Genomic DNA, 17327 nt, shown 5'->3' with positions numbered 1-17327 from the left:
ATACTTGTAATATCATTTTAATATTTGTGGTCAAGTGGTAAAGGCGTCTGAACGTACATATATTCATACATAAAACATATAGATTGATAGAGAGATAGATCGATAGATCGATAGATAGATAGATATGAGCTTGATACGAAGTTCGGTGCTCCTCTACCAAGATGGCGTCAGCAAACTTCAACATATTACAGACCCACGTGGGCTTCTTTTTTCCTCCTCCCGATACGCGTTTTTGCGACAGTGCTGCTTAACATACGGCACATTGTAAACAGCATGGCGGCCGCAGCGGGCTCGGACGCTGAGAGTGATGGAGTTTCGCGGGGAAACACTGGCTACGAGGAGGCAGCAGACGGAGACTCGACTAAACCCGGCGCGGCTCCGGGGTCGCAGTCCGCGGAAGAGGGGCCCGGACAGAAGCCCGTGTGTCTCATCGTCCTCGGGATGGCAGGGTCGGGGAAAACCACTTTCGTTCAGGTAGCGTCACTTCCAGGCACCCCTTCAGCACCGCCGTGCACCATTCAAACTTCAGCTCAGGTGTCTTAAAATTAGAGTTCGTCACGATTTTATTTCTTCCTGAATCACACGGGACAAATCATAGCCTGTACTCGTCTGTAACTTTTTTCAGTTTATATATACATCGATCAGCCGTAACATAATGACCACCTGCCTAATATTGTGTAGGTCCCCCTTTTGCCGCCAAAACAGCCCTGACCCGTCGAGGCATGGACCCCACTAGACCTCTGAAGGTGTGCTGTGGTATCTGGCACCAAGACGTCAGCAGCAGATCCTTTAAGTCCTGTAAGTTGCGAGGTGAGGCCTCCATGGATCGGACTTGTTTGTCCAGCACATCCCACAGATGCTCGATTGGATTGAGATCTGGGGAATTTGGAGGCCAAGTCAACACCTTGAACTCGTGATTCATCAGACCAGGCCACCTTCTTCCATTGCTCCATTGTCCAGTTCTGATGCTCACGTGCCCATTGTAGGTGCTTTCGGCAGTGGACAGGGGTCAGCATGGGCACCCTGACTGGTCTGCGGCTGCGCAGCCCCATACGCAACAAACTGCGATGCACTGTGTGTTCTGACACCTTTCTATCAGAACCAGCATTCACTTTTTCAGCAATTTGAGCTACAGTAGCTCGTCTGTTGGATCGGACCACACGGGCCAGCCTTCGCTCCCCACGTGCATCAATGAGCCTTGGCCGGCCATGACCCTGTCGCCGGTTCACCGCTTTTCCTTCCTTGGACCACTTTTGACAGGTACTGACCACTGCAGACCAGGAACACCCCACAAGAGCTGCAGTTTTTGAGATGCTCTGACCCAGTCGTGTAGCCATCACAATTTGGCCCTTGTCAAAGTCACTCAGATCCTTACGCTGCCCATTTTTCCTGCTTCTAACACATCAACTTTGAGGACAAAATGTTCACTTGCTGCCTAATATATCCCACCCACTGACAGCGAGATTATCAGTGTTATTCACTTCACCTGTCAGTGGGCATAATGTTATGGCTGATTGGTGTTTATATAGTGTGGCAATTGATTAGTCTGATTAGGTGAAGTTGGTGTCTCACCCTCGGAAATATTGGGAAGTGCTGAAATACTCATACATTATATCATCTTGTTCTTAAAGTTTACAATAAGAAGAGGACAAACCTTACCATAAACGTATATATTTGCCGTGTGTATGGGTGTCACACCTGTGTGCAGTCTCTCAGTCTCGTCTCCTCCCTGCAGCGTGTGACTGCGCATCTGCACCGGAAGAAGTCTCCGCCCTACGTCATCAACCTGGACCCTGCAGTCCATGAGGTCCCGTTTCCCGCGAATATCGGTAAGCACCTCGGAACTGGAAGTTAGTCTCTGAAACGGAATAAAAGCTACATTATTATTATTTATTTGTGTCTTAGCAGACACCCCTGTCCAGGGAGACTTACTTAATATAACCACAATATATACAAAGTGCAATCATACAGTGCAGTTCAAGGCATAATACATTTTACAAATTTCAATGTACACAAGTGTATATGAGATGTATAGTTAACAATATATTAGGTCTTACATCCTAGAATGAAAAAGCTGATAAGTAAGATGTTAAGTCAAAGTTAGGAACTAAGGGAGAGGGAGCATAGGGGAAATCAAAATAAACAATACAAATGCTATCAAGGCAGGGGTATGACAAAATGTTGTGTAAGTGCTATCTTACAGGAGAATAAATGACTAAATTACAAGTACAGTCTGAAAAGATGTGTCTTGAGTAAGCGCCGCAATGAGGTCAAGGACTCTGCTGGTTTGACTTCGGTGGGCAGGTCGTTCCACCATTTAGGGTTCAGGGATGAGAAGGAGCGGCTCTGGAGGAAGGAGAGTGGAGAGGAGGCAGAGTTAGTCTTCTGGCACTGGAGGAGCGCAGTGGTCTGGAGGGGATGTATGGAGAGACGAGGGTCTGAAGGTAGCTTGGTGCAGTGAGGTCGAGACTGACAGCGGTAGGTGAGGGTCAGTGTCTTGAACTGAATGCGTGCCGCTATCGGGAGCCAGTGGAGTAGCGTGTGCAAATCGGGGCAGAGAGACACCAGACGAGCCGCAGAGCTCTGGATGAGCTGGAGCGGCGGGTAGTGGATGCAGGCAGGCCGGCCAGGAGGGAGTCGCAGTAGTCCAGGCGGGAGAGGACCAGGGACTGGACGAGCAGCTGAGTCGAGTAGTCAGTGAGGAAGGCACGGATTCGGTGTATGTTGCTCAGGAAGAATCTGCAGGTGCGTGTCAGCGTGGTGTGATGTGCTGAGTGTAGGAGAGCGCAGGATCAAGATAGGTGCGGTCGTTGAGGTAGGAGGAGAACCAGGTGATAGCAGACCCAGAGATTCCAAGGTCAGCGAGGCAGGAGAGGAGGATGGAGTGATCGACAGTGTCAAATGCTGCAGAGAGATCGAGGAGGATGAGAACTGAGGAGAGGGAGGCGCCCGAGCACAGCTGAGGGAGTCAGTGACTGCCAGGAGAGCCGTCTCAGTGTACTATGGTTATTTTTAGGACAAAGCAGGTTTTTGTTCCCCTACAAGTATGCCACATTATAAACACACTTAAGATAATATAAAGTTACACACCTTCTGCAGGTGTTCTGTGATTTAAAACACATTGTCCATAAAGTGAAGTGATGTAATATATTTTGGTTCTGTCTCGTCACCTGTACATGTTTCTGTTTGCCTCTTAGATATCCGTGACACTGTGAACTATAAAGAAGTAATGAAGCAGTATCCTTTGTAACTGGACCCCAGAGACATGTGAAGAGAAGTGTCGCACATGGTTTAGTCATTAAGGCCCCCAGTTTATCTGAGCTGTAATAAGCAGTTAACAGCAAAGCATCGGTTGTAGCTGGCTTTCTATGAAGTGTGGTGCGAAGACCCAGACCGATTTAAAACTTTGACCTACCCACCAATTGCAATTGAAAAAACCTGTAGTCATCATGTTTTCATTTATAAGAAATGGAAAGTGGCTTCTGACAATATGTTAAGCTGAGACTGGGTATAAGTATGTAATTGACCATCCGTGAGTAGGATAAGATTTAACTAATCTTGTGAAGGAATTGCCTTAACCTGAACACAGATATGGTCTGGGGCCAAACGGAGGGATTGTGACGTCATTAAACCTCTTTGCTACGAGGTTTGATCAGGTAAGAGCAGAAAAGTTTTCAAGAACGTGCTTGGAGAGGTCCCAGGAGAAGAAAAGCAAAACCTGAGACATTTCATACCCATTCTCACGGGGGTTATTTGGTATACGTCAGACAAGACGTATTAGGACATCATCAGAAACCGATTTACAAATACCAACAACAAAAGAAAATCACAAAGTTTGCAGTGTCAAATAAATGTTATTGAGTGTTTATCTACTTTGGTAATTAACTAAAGTAATCTAATTGGTGTTTGTTCTTAAACAATACAAGTGTTGTTTTTCTGTTGTGAGTTATCTGTTAATGCGTTTGTCTTCTACCCCTACCAGGTCATGAAATTCATTGAGAAAAAGCAGAACGATCACAAGTAAGTACTGCGTCGCACATTCAGGGTCAGCTCTTACAAAAGAGCTCAGGCATTTAAAGTGCAGATATCAAATGTAAATGCCAAGTTACAATAAGTAATAGGGGCTGATTTATTCACCTTTTAGAGAGAGGAAAAAAAAGCCAAACACCTTGTACTGTAATATGTGATATGGATCTGTCCCATTTCATTATTATTATTATTATTTTTATTTCTTGGCAGACGCCCTTATCCAGGGCGACTAATTCATGATACATTTGCTGTTTTAATTGTAGTTCTTTGACGTGTTCATTCTTCCCACAGGTATGTCGTGATCGACACCCCCGGTCAGATTGAGGTCTTCACCTGGTCGGCCTCTGGGACAATCATCACAGAAACTTTAGTATGTGTAGAGAATTGATTCCGTTTTAAAATCTTGGTTTATACTTGTACTGCAGTGATTTCTAAATTGTACATCCTAAAGTGCACATCGAGCCGTTGCTGTTATGTTTTCAGCAACTCAAAATGAGAAATAAAAAAAATATATATCATGTATATAGTAGCGATGTAGGCTTTATTTCACTTGGATTCTCCAACCAAAACACATAATAGGTTAAAGTTAAAGCAACATATGTATTTCAGAGCACAACCGCTTTCAAAAGAGCAATAACTTTAAGCTCTCTGAACTACTTCTGAACCCTTACAGTCCTCCTCTACTCCTGGCTTCCATTAGTCCAGGCCTGGCTATCGTATCCCCCAGTCCTTTGCACGTTTAGAAAGATCTGCATCCAAGCTACCAGTTAGAAAACGGTATGGTCAGGGTCTGAAATGGCTGCAGCATTGCGAGACTTCCTTTGAGCCGCCGTTGTGTTGTGTGTCCCACAGGCCTCCTCCTTCCCCTGTGTTGTGGTGTACGTGATGGACACGTCTCGCAGCGTCAACCCTGTCACCTTCATGTCCAACATGCTCTACGCCTGCAGGTCAGTGGAAACCCCGTCTCCGCCTCGTGAACCTCGACTGATGCTGAGACCCCAGTTCTGTCCTCTGTTTTTCATTCCTACCAGACTCTTCACTGGGTCATGTAGGCTTCTGATTGAAATATTAAATAGTACTATAGTTCTAGTACAGGACCCCTGCTTGTTTTTATTTTTTTATGTATGTATTTGTTTGATTTTTAAACATTACATGAATTTTAAAATTAAAACAAAAATTAATCATGGAATTCTGCAGATAAATTCTGGAATTGATGGCAAACTGAACCAAACAATTAATCTGGATAAAAAATAACAAGTTGTAATAATGGAGAACATCCACTAGATGTCAGCCAAGGGAAGCGTTTAGTTATGTACTTGCAGATTGCTAGAAATACTAGTTACTCATACAAATTATTTCAAAGATCTCTCTTATGTGCTTCTCTCCAGCATCCTGTACAAGACCAAGCTGCCTTTCATTGTGGTCATGAACAAGGTAAGGGGGGACAGCTGTGGGGGTTTCAAATACGGCTTCGCCTCAGCGGTTTTACAGACGGGATTTTACATTTTGATGTGAAATAAATGAAGTGCGATGTTACTATTCATGTGTAGGTGCACTATATCTAGTTGTGAGCTGCAGTAATTGTTTGTTTTGTATCTCTCATTCCAGACAGACATCATCGATCACAGCTTCGCCGTCGAGTGGATGCAGGACTTCGAGGTGTTCCAGGACGCCCTGAACCAGGAGACGTCCTACATCAGCAACCTGACCCGTTCCATGAGTCTTGTGTTGGACGAGTTCTACAGCCACCTCCGGGTGAGTGTGCCGCCCCCTGCTGGCTGGGCAGGAACAGCTCACCTCAGGCACACGAGTAGCGGGATCAGGGTGCTTACTACACAGTTCTGGCCTGAGCGCGGTTAGGAAGAACTCGGTTTACTGAAGTAGACCAGGGCGGACACAGTCAATCCAGGGCGATCGGCAGCCTCGCGCTCCTTTGCCAGGTGGGGGTCATTGTGGGTCATCGTCATTGTCTTCCAAATCAGGGTCTCGGGTACAAAGTGGGGTCCATATCCAAGTAAAGCCATAAATTATTTTCTTCCTACACTGCAGTTAACACTTCAGCATTTCACATACCATCCCTCACAGAGTACTATATTATATACACACACGCGCATATTTTTTGCAGTCCACATATTTCTGATGTTCTCTTGATCTTCCAAAGCCAAATAAAAAAAGGCCCTTGGTTGCAGGAAAGTCCTACTATAATGTAGCTCTTCCAGATCATAAATACACGATAAATGAGAAGCAGGCAATTACTGATATCACCATGGATACCAGCAGGCTCCTTTCCAAGGATTTTGTCGTGCTGGCTGGTAGAGCGCAGTGGGAAGGAACAGATTTCACAGAATACAAATGAGCGCGTTACCCTGAAATACTCCGTGTGCACGACTGTACAACCCCGACGACCATTCAGCGGCACTTTTTAATAGTGTTCAATGGAAAGCAGATAATGAACATCTATGTGTGATGAACAGATCACCGCTAGTCATCTATAAAACTGTTACTATCCTGGTTGTAAGGTTTTGTAAATGAACTCCAAAGGTAACCTGTTAAATGTATACACTTAGGGTTGCATCCCAAATGTACCGTAGTATTCATGACTCTGCTCATTGGCAGGCAGGGTCACATCACAGAATTATGCAGGGTTAACCTCGGTCATTTATTTCCAGTCGTCGTATAATTAGGGTCTCGGAGAATTCACTGCATTTTTTTTAATGAAATTTGCAAATGGTCACGGAGAAAACTAAAGAATTTCACAGAGTGTGATGCTAGCATTTAAGATCAAATTGACTAAAAACACATTTTGATTTAATTTTCTTAATATTTTTGTATTTACTGACTGACACACTGAACTATGTTAACAACCCTGCAAGTTCCAAATGAACATTGTAACATTGGAAGATGCCATTAAAACTATATTTTTCAATGTGTTGAACAACAGCTGGAAAAAAGTAATTTGAAAGACTGCACTATGTATTGAGTTTTGTCAAAAAACTTGACTTATTCCTTAAAACTACGAATCCTCCAATCTTAAACACGAGAGACTGACAGTCTGACAGTGCTGACAGTCATTGACATTGTATTAAAAAAATTTTCCAAATAGATTGACTGTGGTCCAGAGATCAAGCCCTACCAGGTGCATTGCATTCTGGGACTGGTTCCTTCCTCGACTGGAATGATCCACACCTAGGTTCCACAGCAATAGTAACTCAGTCTTTAATCATTCCAGACTAAAAAATAAAAACAAAAAATAAATAAAGCTGTAACAGATTTGGGCCTCGACAAGACGGATGTCGTTCACACCTTCCTCAGCGGCAGCTCCATTCCCCCTCACACTGTAGTGATGTCTGTCTCTGTGCTTTCTCCCAGGTTGTTGGGGTCTCTGCTGTCACGGGCAATGGACTGGATGACTTCTTCCAGCAGGTTTCTGACGCTGCGAAGGAATATGAGACGTACGTGAGGATTTGTCGGCCCCTTGTAAACCACTGTTTATTATAGCTTAATAGGCCAAGTCCCAGAACAGCTTGCCACTCCACACAACACGCCTGGAGTTCAGTTCCCACAGCATGTCCCCTGAGACCCCCCAAAAGAGACTGAATTTCCAGAATCTAGAGGGTTCCCAGATGCTAACAGGCAAGAAAGAAATGCAGGGAAATGGAAAAGCACCAACTGTGGGAGTTGACATTAGGCACCAAAGTGTGCAATCATGCTCTGTCTTTAGATTTCAATTTAATTATTTGTTTTGCCGCGACATTAACCTCTTGTTAGCAAGTTAGGAAGTGAAAATGAAATATTAATGGATGTGTTTTGATAAAAGCTGCAGCAGATGGTTTTGCCTTCGCAGAACGGCTTCTTTCATTGAATTACTTGTCACCATGGAGACCGGAATCCACTTCTCCTGCACCCACTCTCTCTTTCTGTCTGCCGCTGTCTTATACAATGGGGTGTCAGCAGGCTGTGCTCCCTGCATCTGTTTTTGCTGCGTGGTTGGCTCGCTAGATTCCACGACGGCCATGACATTTTCATTCATTCGAGAAGAGGTTTTTGGAGGGAGAGTGTTAGGGTTTGCTGGCTGGGTTAGGCTTTGATCCGGGTGCATGAAGAGTGAATGTGTTTAAAAGTCAGAGAGAGAAAAAGAGAGGGGTCTTCCATGTCTGGGATGTGGATCGCTTGCCTGTGGCCCATGACAATTCCCAGTCACTAGTGACTCATTCTAAATGCTGCTACCAGTTCTGCTTTCCTGAGCTGTGTAACTGTAATGTAAGTGAATTACTTGTCCCTGTGGTCAGCTGTAATTGTTGATAAAATCTATTATCTGATGTAATATCACCGGGGGGGACCCAACAGTAGATCATGCTCCCCAAATTAATATATCTCAACACTGCCAACATCATTTTCAGTAACGCAGCAAAGGTGTGCATATAATCATACGTTCGTTATCAATCAACACCGTTATGTAGCACTTAAGAATCCACATGATGAACCAGACATCACTTCTAGAAAATACATTTTCTTGGTGTACTAGCTGGTTGATGTGATATGTATGTGGAATTGTATCTAACAGGTTATTTGTCTTTTGTCTCTTAGGGAGTATCGCCCTGAATATGAAAGGCTTCACAGAGAGCTGGTAAATCATTGATTCTCCATTTTTATTTCTTTTGTGTCCTTTTTTTTTTAATCTTTATCATTTTTGTTCATGCTAAACATCCCATTTTCAGCGGTCTGTATTTTGTATTTAGTGCAGTGGGTGTTGCCATGACTCTGCCGAGTTATGAGGGGATAGAACATATTGAGCACAGAGGGGGCTGCAGCTGTGTGGGCCTGTAGATACTCTCTGATGGAGCAGGGCATGTCCCATAGGCTGGGCGAGCTGCTCTCCACCCGGCCTGGAGTCCCCCGGTGGGGAAGGCACAACTGGCCGAGCGGCCTGGGTTAGGGCAGGTGGGGGCCCACTGGGGAAACCGCGCTCTCCCACACGAGCGACTCCTGAGTCTCCTTATCTCTCTCTCTCTCTGTCTGTTTGCTTCCCTCAGGCTGAAGCCCAGAATAAGAAGCAGCAGGAGCAACTGGATCTGCTGCGGAAGGATATGGGAGCCGTTCCCATGGAAACGGCTGCACCAACAGGTAAGGGAATTCACCGTTTCCACTTGCTAGACAGACGGAGAGAGAGAACGAGAGAGAGGTGTATGAACTGATGTAAATATGATCTTATCCTTTTGGCAGACACAAGAGCTGGTCGACTGCAGATGTTTTCCGGCTATATGATCAGTTGAAACTGGGCTCTTACTCCTGGGGCTCATTTGTTGCAAAATCGTTGATGTTGCACAGACTGCAGCTATAAAGATAAATCCCCATTCGATCCCCGGTACACTGGCGGTCTGGTTTAAGGAGCCGCAGGGATAGTGTTACTTACACATGCACAAGAAAGGAAGAATGGCCATTAATTCGGCATACATTGACAGTCTTTGACGTGTAATGAACCTTCTGGAACAAAGATGCAACCTACATTGTTCCTCGCTGTGCATTCACAAACTCACCTACCCAAATATATATCTGCTTTACGCTTATAGCATGTGCATCGGTGGGGTCAGAGGTGATCTTTTGGACGAGAAACTTAGAAAGCAGACGGTTTAAAGGGAGCATTTCAGAAAGCACGATTGGCATGCCTTGTTTGAGTTGATGAGCACGATCCTGGCAATTTGTGTCAGTCTCCTTTTTCCTGAAGCTAGTCATCACAATTTGTTTTGTGCCTTTTTTCCTCATCTCTTTCTTTCTTCACCACACAAATGAGCAGCTTTGTTTAATGTTCTTCACCCCGCTTTGTGTTTTGACTTGCAAGTTCCTGTGCACATTGTGTGGCAGTCGAGGGATTGGTCCTCTCATTGTGTGGAGGGTTCGCCAAGCTCAGGAACGAACCCACACACTTTTCTCTTGATGGATTTGAACTGTAGGAGTGTTGGGACTGAATAACTGTCATTATGCTATTGAAGCAGGTAGTGAAAGATACAACTCTTAGTTTTAATTGGCCGTTAATATACAGGAACAATCATTGCACATTCCCAATGCTAATGAATGTATGCCAGACACCGACAAGCTGAATAAAGACCTAAATCTTCCAGAGGCAAAACTGCAGAGGTTGTAAACAAAGACCTGTATTTTCCTTACACACGAGAACAGTTGATCCAATCAAATGCCAATTCATGAAGCACACATCAGAAACAAAAAAACAACTGTGTATGTGTGTGTGTGTGTGTGTGTGTGTGTGTGTATGTATGTATGTATATATATATATACATATAATATATTCAGCATGTATTCAATCAACTTTGCCATTTTAATTTGCTTTTGATCAAATAATGTTGTCTGGGGTTTTTATACAGTTTAAATATTTGGTTTGTCAGAGTTCAGTTTTTGTCTACTAGACAGGTCAGAGATTTGGTTTAGGCAAGGGGCTTGTCCGAATCATCGGCGGTTATTTCATCAGGACAGAAGCAGCAGAGCAGCAGTTGCACTCATATTTCCTGCCTGTTACCTCTGTACATACACCTGTATCAGGGGGTGACTGCTGCCGTCTCTTCTGCAGAGGCATCGGAGATCGCAGGACCCAGCGACCTGATCTTCAACCGGGGGAACCCGGACGAGGAGGATGACGAAGTGGACAGCGACACCGACGACATCGACCACGACCGTGAGTGTATTTAAGCAGGGCCTGCTTTTAAGCATGCTTGGTTAACTTGGGCAGTTAACACCCCTGCCAGTTGATGGCAACTGAGAAGGGAATTTTCTCCTCTGGCTGAATAGAAACAGAGCCAGTCTTCACATCAGCAGCTGCCTATCGTCCCGTCTTCAGTCTGGAGACCAATGTGGTATTAAAGGGGTGGATACATCTGTCTGAGCACAGCAGGGATAAAGGGAAGCTAAGAAATGACACACATTCTGTTACAAGTAGGAGTTGCAGGAGGTTCTCAGTCTTTCTTGGCTGAGAGCGCCTTGGCTCACGCTGAGCTTGGCATTTAGCGAATCTGTTGCTGAATAAACCACGATTTCTTCTCCGTTCAAATGCTGCTTCTTTCTGAATGACATTAAGAGAGTTTTACCCGCCTTTTCCATTTATCAGGCGAGAAATTAATTCACCTGTAGAATCGGCACTCCCAGCTCACGATTATCTGGGCCTATCCCCCCCTTTCCCTCTCTAACTCTCCGCAGGCACCGAGCAGAGCAAGGAAGAAGGGGCTTTCGGGACGTTCCTGAAGGAGAGGAGGGAGGTGGTGCAGGTGCGCAACAGGAAGCAGCAGTGAGGGCCTGTGGTCCGGGCCGGCTGAGCACTAGGCGGTGAAACCTGCCTTCCACGTCCTTCTTTTAATCTGCAATGGAAAACGGGGACTGTGCCTCTGCTGCAGGGCCCCCCATGATGATCTTTTTTAATTTTCACTTTTTACTGGGACCCGGGGGGGAGGTTGAGGGATCGGACAGCGCTACGATAACAGAACTGGATGCGATCGCCATGTGCGTGTCGTGTTTGGCAGCAGCTTTCGACACCGTGTTGAGGTGTGGGTGTACGAGTGTGTAGCATGGTGGGGTTCAAGGGACATGGGGAATCGTGGTAACCGCAGGCATTGTGAAGATAGCCCTCCATGTTGGCTTCCTGAGGGGGGCTGCAGACGAGACTGAGCGGCAGGAGCGTTGTCCCATGCATCCGTGCAAGAAGACGTGTGTGTATCTTTGGTTGCACTGAAAACATCCCCCTGTCCCAGACAACACCGTTTCAGGAAAAGAGATATTGCGCTGGTAATGGCGGCAAATGTGGCGCTGGTCTCCCGGCAGATTCCCTGTCCCGATTCCCGGTGTTTTGCTTTCATTTATTTATTTAAAAGCTAATTGGTTGTTCCTCTCCTGTGGGGGTGGGGGTGTGGTTGTGCCACAAACAATAGTCTCTGTATGGACAGCATGCTATATTGCCTAGGACTGATAACCTAGCCCAGCATAATACATTTGAGTGAAATTATGTATGCAATTTAAAATCGTTTTTTTTTTTATTTTACTGGACGCGAGAGCCATGTGTGAATGGGTCATCGCTTCCATCTGGTTGAAAATCTGGACAGCAGACTCGTATTTGTTCTGCATCTCTGTGCCATGTTCAGTTGGCTCTTTATCTCCCCGTTTTATGCTAGCATGTGGGAAAGAGTTTTTGGAGGTAGAGTTCAGGTATGATGAAAAGGCCAACGATATCAGGAATCCGCAAGAGCGACTGGCTTTTCTTTCTGATTTATGCTTCTTTTCCCATTCGGTTACGATAGGAGTCCCTACTATAAAATTAATTACAAACCTTTCCATAGGGTTTCATTATATTGTCACCCTTTTATATTTTTTCCCCCCTAAACATCACTTACCATAAAAAAGTAAAATAAAAATCCAATAAAATCCTGTCCAGAAAAGACCGCATGCCATTGCAAAGGTATTTCTTTGTTCTCAAGCACAGAAGTGTTGAAATTGAATGTTACAGGTATGTGTATGTTCCCCCTGAGTATGTGCTAGTTGAGGAGATCTTGGCCTACTCTCTCCACACAGCATATGTTGGCTGTTCCTGGACTCTCTCCATTGATGAGCAATGAAAGCATGCAGTGTGGGAGAGAAACATTGCTGCTGGTTTGTGTATATTTAGCAATCATCTTATCTGACGGCTTCCTACAAAGGAACTTTAAAAAATAAAAAAATCTTTTTTTTTTTTTTCTTTTTTTTTGCCACTTCATAAGTTCTGTCTGATGTATGTGCATTGATGTGTTTTATAATAAAATGAATATTTTAGTTAGAATGCAGATTTTAAGTTATTTGTGTATCGAAAATTGTGAAACCTGCATTTAAGTAATTGCAGAAAGTGATCCAATGAGTTCTCTGGGCCAGACTAATTCAACTTCTGCCCTTTTTCAGTAAATGCATGGAGTTACCCCGTGTGCGCACTGGCATCGGTGAAAATAACCATACATGTACATGCAGTATGACTTAAGAAATGTGAAAAGTGGATACAGCCAACTGATGAGGGCAGACAAATGCAAACAGTTGGAAATATTTTTTGATGATAACCTGCAGATTAATTATTTTGAAAAACACTGCCATGCCATCACACATGTGGTTATATATCTACCTGTACCCAGTTCTACACAGCATTTGTCCTGTATCTATGACACTTGGCTGCTGGGGTTTAGCATGGGCTGCTGGGTAACACAAATCATTTAGCAACATCCTTTTCTTGAATATTGGGGATTGATTGCTCCGTGTCAGAAACGTTATGCCTTCAGAAGGGGAGCAAGTTGGTCGCTGCACTCTGGGCTGGTCTGACACTGCTTGCCTTTCAAAGTAGACTTCTGCAAAGCTAACAGCACTCGTGTACAGGGATTATGTAGCATTGCTAATGGCATTTAGAGCTGGGGGTGGATAAATACAGCTTTCTGTTCTTTTTTGTGTGCTCTTCTCTCCCCCTCCTCAATCCCTGCCTCCCCAATGAAAAGTCCCTGCAACTGCCACCGGTTGCTAATCAAAGCGCACAGCGGATAAATGCCAGCCTGTCTGCCGGCTTTCTCTGCTGCATCTCCCTAATCTGTGACTCACTCCCGGATCATCTTCTGCAGGTCCACACTACACCTCCATGGATGTAGGCAGTACAAAGTGATAGTTCTCAAAAGATTCAGGGGAGGATGAGTGATAGGAAAGCTTTTTATTTTCATGTATTTTTTGAAGGTATGTAATTATATATACCTAGTGAAGGAGCTTCTATCCTTTGCTGAAAATTAAAAGGCCCAATTCCCATGCATGAGTGCTTAACCACCTGAGGGTCACTGATCTGAGTGTGGATCTTGTGATCTTGTCGTTTTAATTGCAATCATACTGCCAACTGGGCTAGTTGTCTGTAGCTGAAATGGGAATAAGTGCAGTCTTGCTGTCAATGGACATTCAGTAACTACACTTTTTTTTTATTCTAAAATTGAACTCAAAACAAGTCACCCTAAAGCCATTTTCATGCCCACACAATTGAATTGAGGCAGTAACTACAGTACACCTACTACTGAAGGATGCTTGATTGCTTTTCCATTTGGGTATAATTGCAGAGTGCACAGTTGTGTGCTGTTGTTTTTATTTTGGGGTGGGGGGGCTCTGATTATACCCTGCACTAATGCAGCCTGGTGCTCTTGTTTTACAGCTATTTGCTCGAAGCCTTTTACGCAGCGTACATAAATCTAATAGGCACTGCTCTGTTTGTTTCCTTTCACAATCTGCTATGGGAGAAATGCTTCCATTTACATATTTCACAGAGCGGTAGGGACCTTGGTTCCCATTTACATTTAATCCTTAAAGCTGCAGTTCCCTATTTGAACAGTTCCCCATAAAAACAAAAATAATAAAAGCAGATGGCCATAGGCACTGAGAATCTGTATAGGAGCTGCACCAGGGTAACTGTGCTTTTGTGTAGAGACAGGGCCGACTCATTCACAATGCTCAGTCCATTAAAGGTCTGATCAATTTTCATCCAGGTTGTTCCCATATCACCCCGGTCAACCCCTGTTCCCCTGAGCTGGTTTTACTCACACATTGGGGTTTTCCAGTGTAGAAAGATACCCAGGTGTTGATCATTGAATTTGACCATTCTGATTATTCCCACAGATTGCTTATTTTCCCAGTGGGGTCAGCACCGCTGGGAGGTGATCATCAAACACACTGGGCATGAATGAATACATAAATAAACCATCTGCAATGTACGCCCAAAGCATCACTTAAATCTGCTGCCAGAAATTAAAATAAAGGAAACGGATTGATACAATTGAACAGAAAACCTAACGTGTTTTATCCACAATAATAATAAACAGCTGGAAATGCAGCTTCCTGCTTCCCCTGTATTGAACGACTTCTGAAAATGAAACTCGCTCTGAGAAGTAGGATGGATTATTCATTCAAGCGGGCTGCATTTTGAGTCTGGGCAAGCGGATCAATAGCTGCTATTGAGGTCAGGGCAGCGCCGAGTGCTCAGACCTGGTGGTCCTGTTCTCAGCATCTTTCTGTCCCACCTGCACCAATGCACTCCACTCGGCGGCCCTTTACCACCCTCACTGCCATGGCCTGCAGACTCTCGCCCCGTCTCGGTGTTGCAGCCGGCGATGGGCTCTGTTAGAATAACCGGGGGAGCCACTGCCTGCATGCAGGGACATCAGTTCCCCTGAATCCACACCGGGGTGGAAGCACAGGCACAGTGTGGGAGGGAAATAGTTAATCCCTGTCTCAGGACCAGGGGATTGGACGAGGCTTTCTGGTTGGCTGGAAATGACATCATGGTGTAAGGAAAGCAAACAAGGAGAGAAAGAGGGGAGGGATGATGGGAATGCGGGCGGGGGGGGTGTATTTTGAATTATGAAGCTCTTCGTGGAAGCTTTTCTTTTTTTTTTTTTTTTTTTTTTCTATTTTCTTTCCTTTTCTCATCCCAGGGCTGTTCAGGTCATTTGCATTAGAGGATCGCTGTCTCCTGCTCCAGTAGGGTGGGGGAAGGGGCCGCAGTGGGGAGGTGAAGGGGGTGGGGTGTGGAGGAAGTAGAGTGACATTGTGCAGACCCTGCATCCCCCCTCCACTCCCTCCATCCCTGTTCCCAGTGCTAACGGGTGGGAGCTGTTCACTTATTCTGCTCACGACTCCCAGCTCTTGTGCTAACAGAAGACAGCTGCATGACATCATCCCTCTTATATGAGCAGGGCAGCAGTGGCGGGGGGGAGGGGATGTCTGTGGATTGCCCAGCTTCCAGTGCAGCAGCTAGAGGCCGAGCATCACAACAAACCTTGGCATCCGAGCCAGAGCATTTGGGGGCACAATCACTAGAGATTGGGACTTTAAAAACAAGAAAACATATTTTTAAATGATTACTATTGCAGGGCCCCTTCTTAAGGGAGAGAAACTGAGCACCTGCATTAGGGAACCTGGGCTCAATGCCATCTGCTGAGAATCAGAGTCGTTGTGATGTCCTGGCATCTGAACACCCCTGTATCTACAGCATCAGTCTGGGTCATTACTCATTAAAATGTGGTGACTGGTTTAGTAATTGTAGTTGCATCAGTTTTCTTTTTAAATACATGAATATGAGCTTTTACTGCTACCATGTTTTTATGTGATGAGAAACAAGGGGGAAGTGAAGCTAAAAGCTCTGAGCATCAACCTGTGAATGTTTTCAATTTGAAGACAGCATCTCCTCAAGGGAGGGGCTTGTCGGTAATACTGTTTCCTTCCCCTGACGTGACCCAGTGCCGGTAAAGACACATGATTTATGGTGCATCCCTGTGCTGTTCCTATGATGTCACCTCCTAAAAGTGGCAGCTTATACTTGACAGGTGTGGCTCCCTGGGAGAAACACTGCCCGAGAATACGGTGGAAGTTAATTGAAGTGTTTGTGAGTTGTCAGATTGTTAAAAGGCTCGTGAATGGGAGGTGAAGCCAGGAGTCTGAGGACAACCAAATGACTCTGCTGTTTGTGTACCACGGCTCTTAGTGAATAATGAGCTGCTTCTTCTGATCAGTGTTACTATTATTTGTATTATTATGCAGTCATTAAGCAGACATCTGTATCTACGGTGGCACGTTGGGGCCATGGTCAAATAAAAGAAGAAATCTTTCTTGTGTCCACAATCAAGAGATAATTTATCTTACAGACCTGATATTACCAGCCATCTGTACCAGACCATAAGGTAATGGAATGGTGATTTCGAAATCATGAGATAAATCTGGCGATCATGGGATAAAGGCCATTTATTAACCACCATATTTACATATTTATCCAAAGCAACTTTCATCTGTACATGCATCTGTACACTGCAGTACAGATGCACAACATCACAACTAATTACATTAACTACAAAACAACAAACATTTAGCCTCATGTTACAGTGCACAGACTTCAAAGTCATAGATTGCAGCTCTGTAAGTCAGGAGAAACAGAGCTGGTTGCTCAAATAACACCTTAGAGTCTGAACAGCATCCTGGAGAGTCTCTTATGGTGACATCACTCTCCAGGGCTCTGAAGAGTATACAACCCCCCCTAGCGTGTAGGCCTGGCCTTTAGTCATCATAATTTGGTTGCTGGGGCTCAGCGGTGCTCCTGAGACCACAAGAGGTTTGAATCCAAGGTGTGAGTGCTCTGGGGGGCTGCAGTTCAGCTACAGGGCGTTGTGTGGAAATCAGACCAAAACTGCTTCCTCGTTAATAGGTGTGTAATACTGAAAGGGTTGAAAATCCCACAGTTGTTCTAATTCTTCTTATTCTTTTAACAC

The 17327-nt window shown here is 44.9% G+C and overlaps 1 protein-coding gene across 1 annotated transcript; it reads left to right on the top strand.

Moving 5' to 3' along the window:
* Positions 1–257: 257 nt before the first annotated feature.
* gpn1 (GPN-loop GTPase 1) lies at positions 258–12841 on the top strand. Its single transcript, XM_066697681.1, has 14 exons — positions 258–474; positions 1736–1829; positions 3198–3237; positions 3590–3656; positions 3983–4020; positions 4321–4399; positions 4882–4976; positions 5418–5463; positions 5638–5784; positions 7399–7481; positions 8617–8656; positions 9063–9153; positions 10613–10717; positions 11236–12841. Exons 1-14 carry the CDS (start codon positions 274–276, stop codon positions 11325–11327), a joined length of 1218 nt encoding a protein of 405 aa, XP_066553778.1. The 5' UTR covers positions 258–273; the 3' UTR covers positions 11328–12841.
* Positions 12842–17327: the final 4486 nt, after the last annotated feature.

The sequence above is a fragment of the Amia ocellicauda genome, chromosome 1 (assembly GCF_036373705.1).
Source record: "Amia ocellicauda isolate fAmiCal2 chromosome 1, fAmiCal2.hap1, whole genome shotgun sequence".
In the NCBI taxonomy this organism is placed as follows: domain Eukaryota; kingdom Metazoa; phylum Chordata; class Actinopteri; order Amiiformes; family Amiidae; genus Amia; species Amia ocellicauda.
Note: the sequence above shows the minus strand (reverse complement) of the source record. Positions and strands in the feature narration are given on the sequence as shown.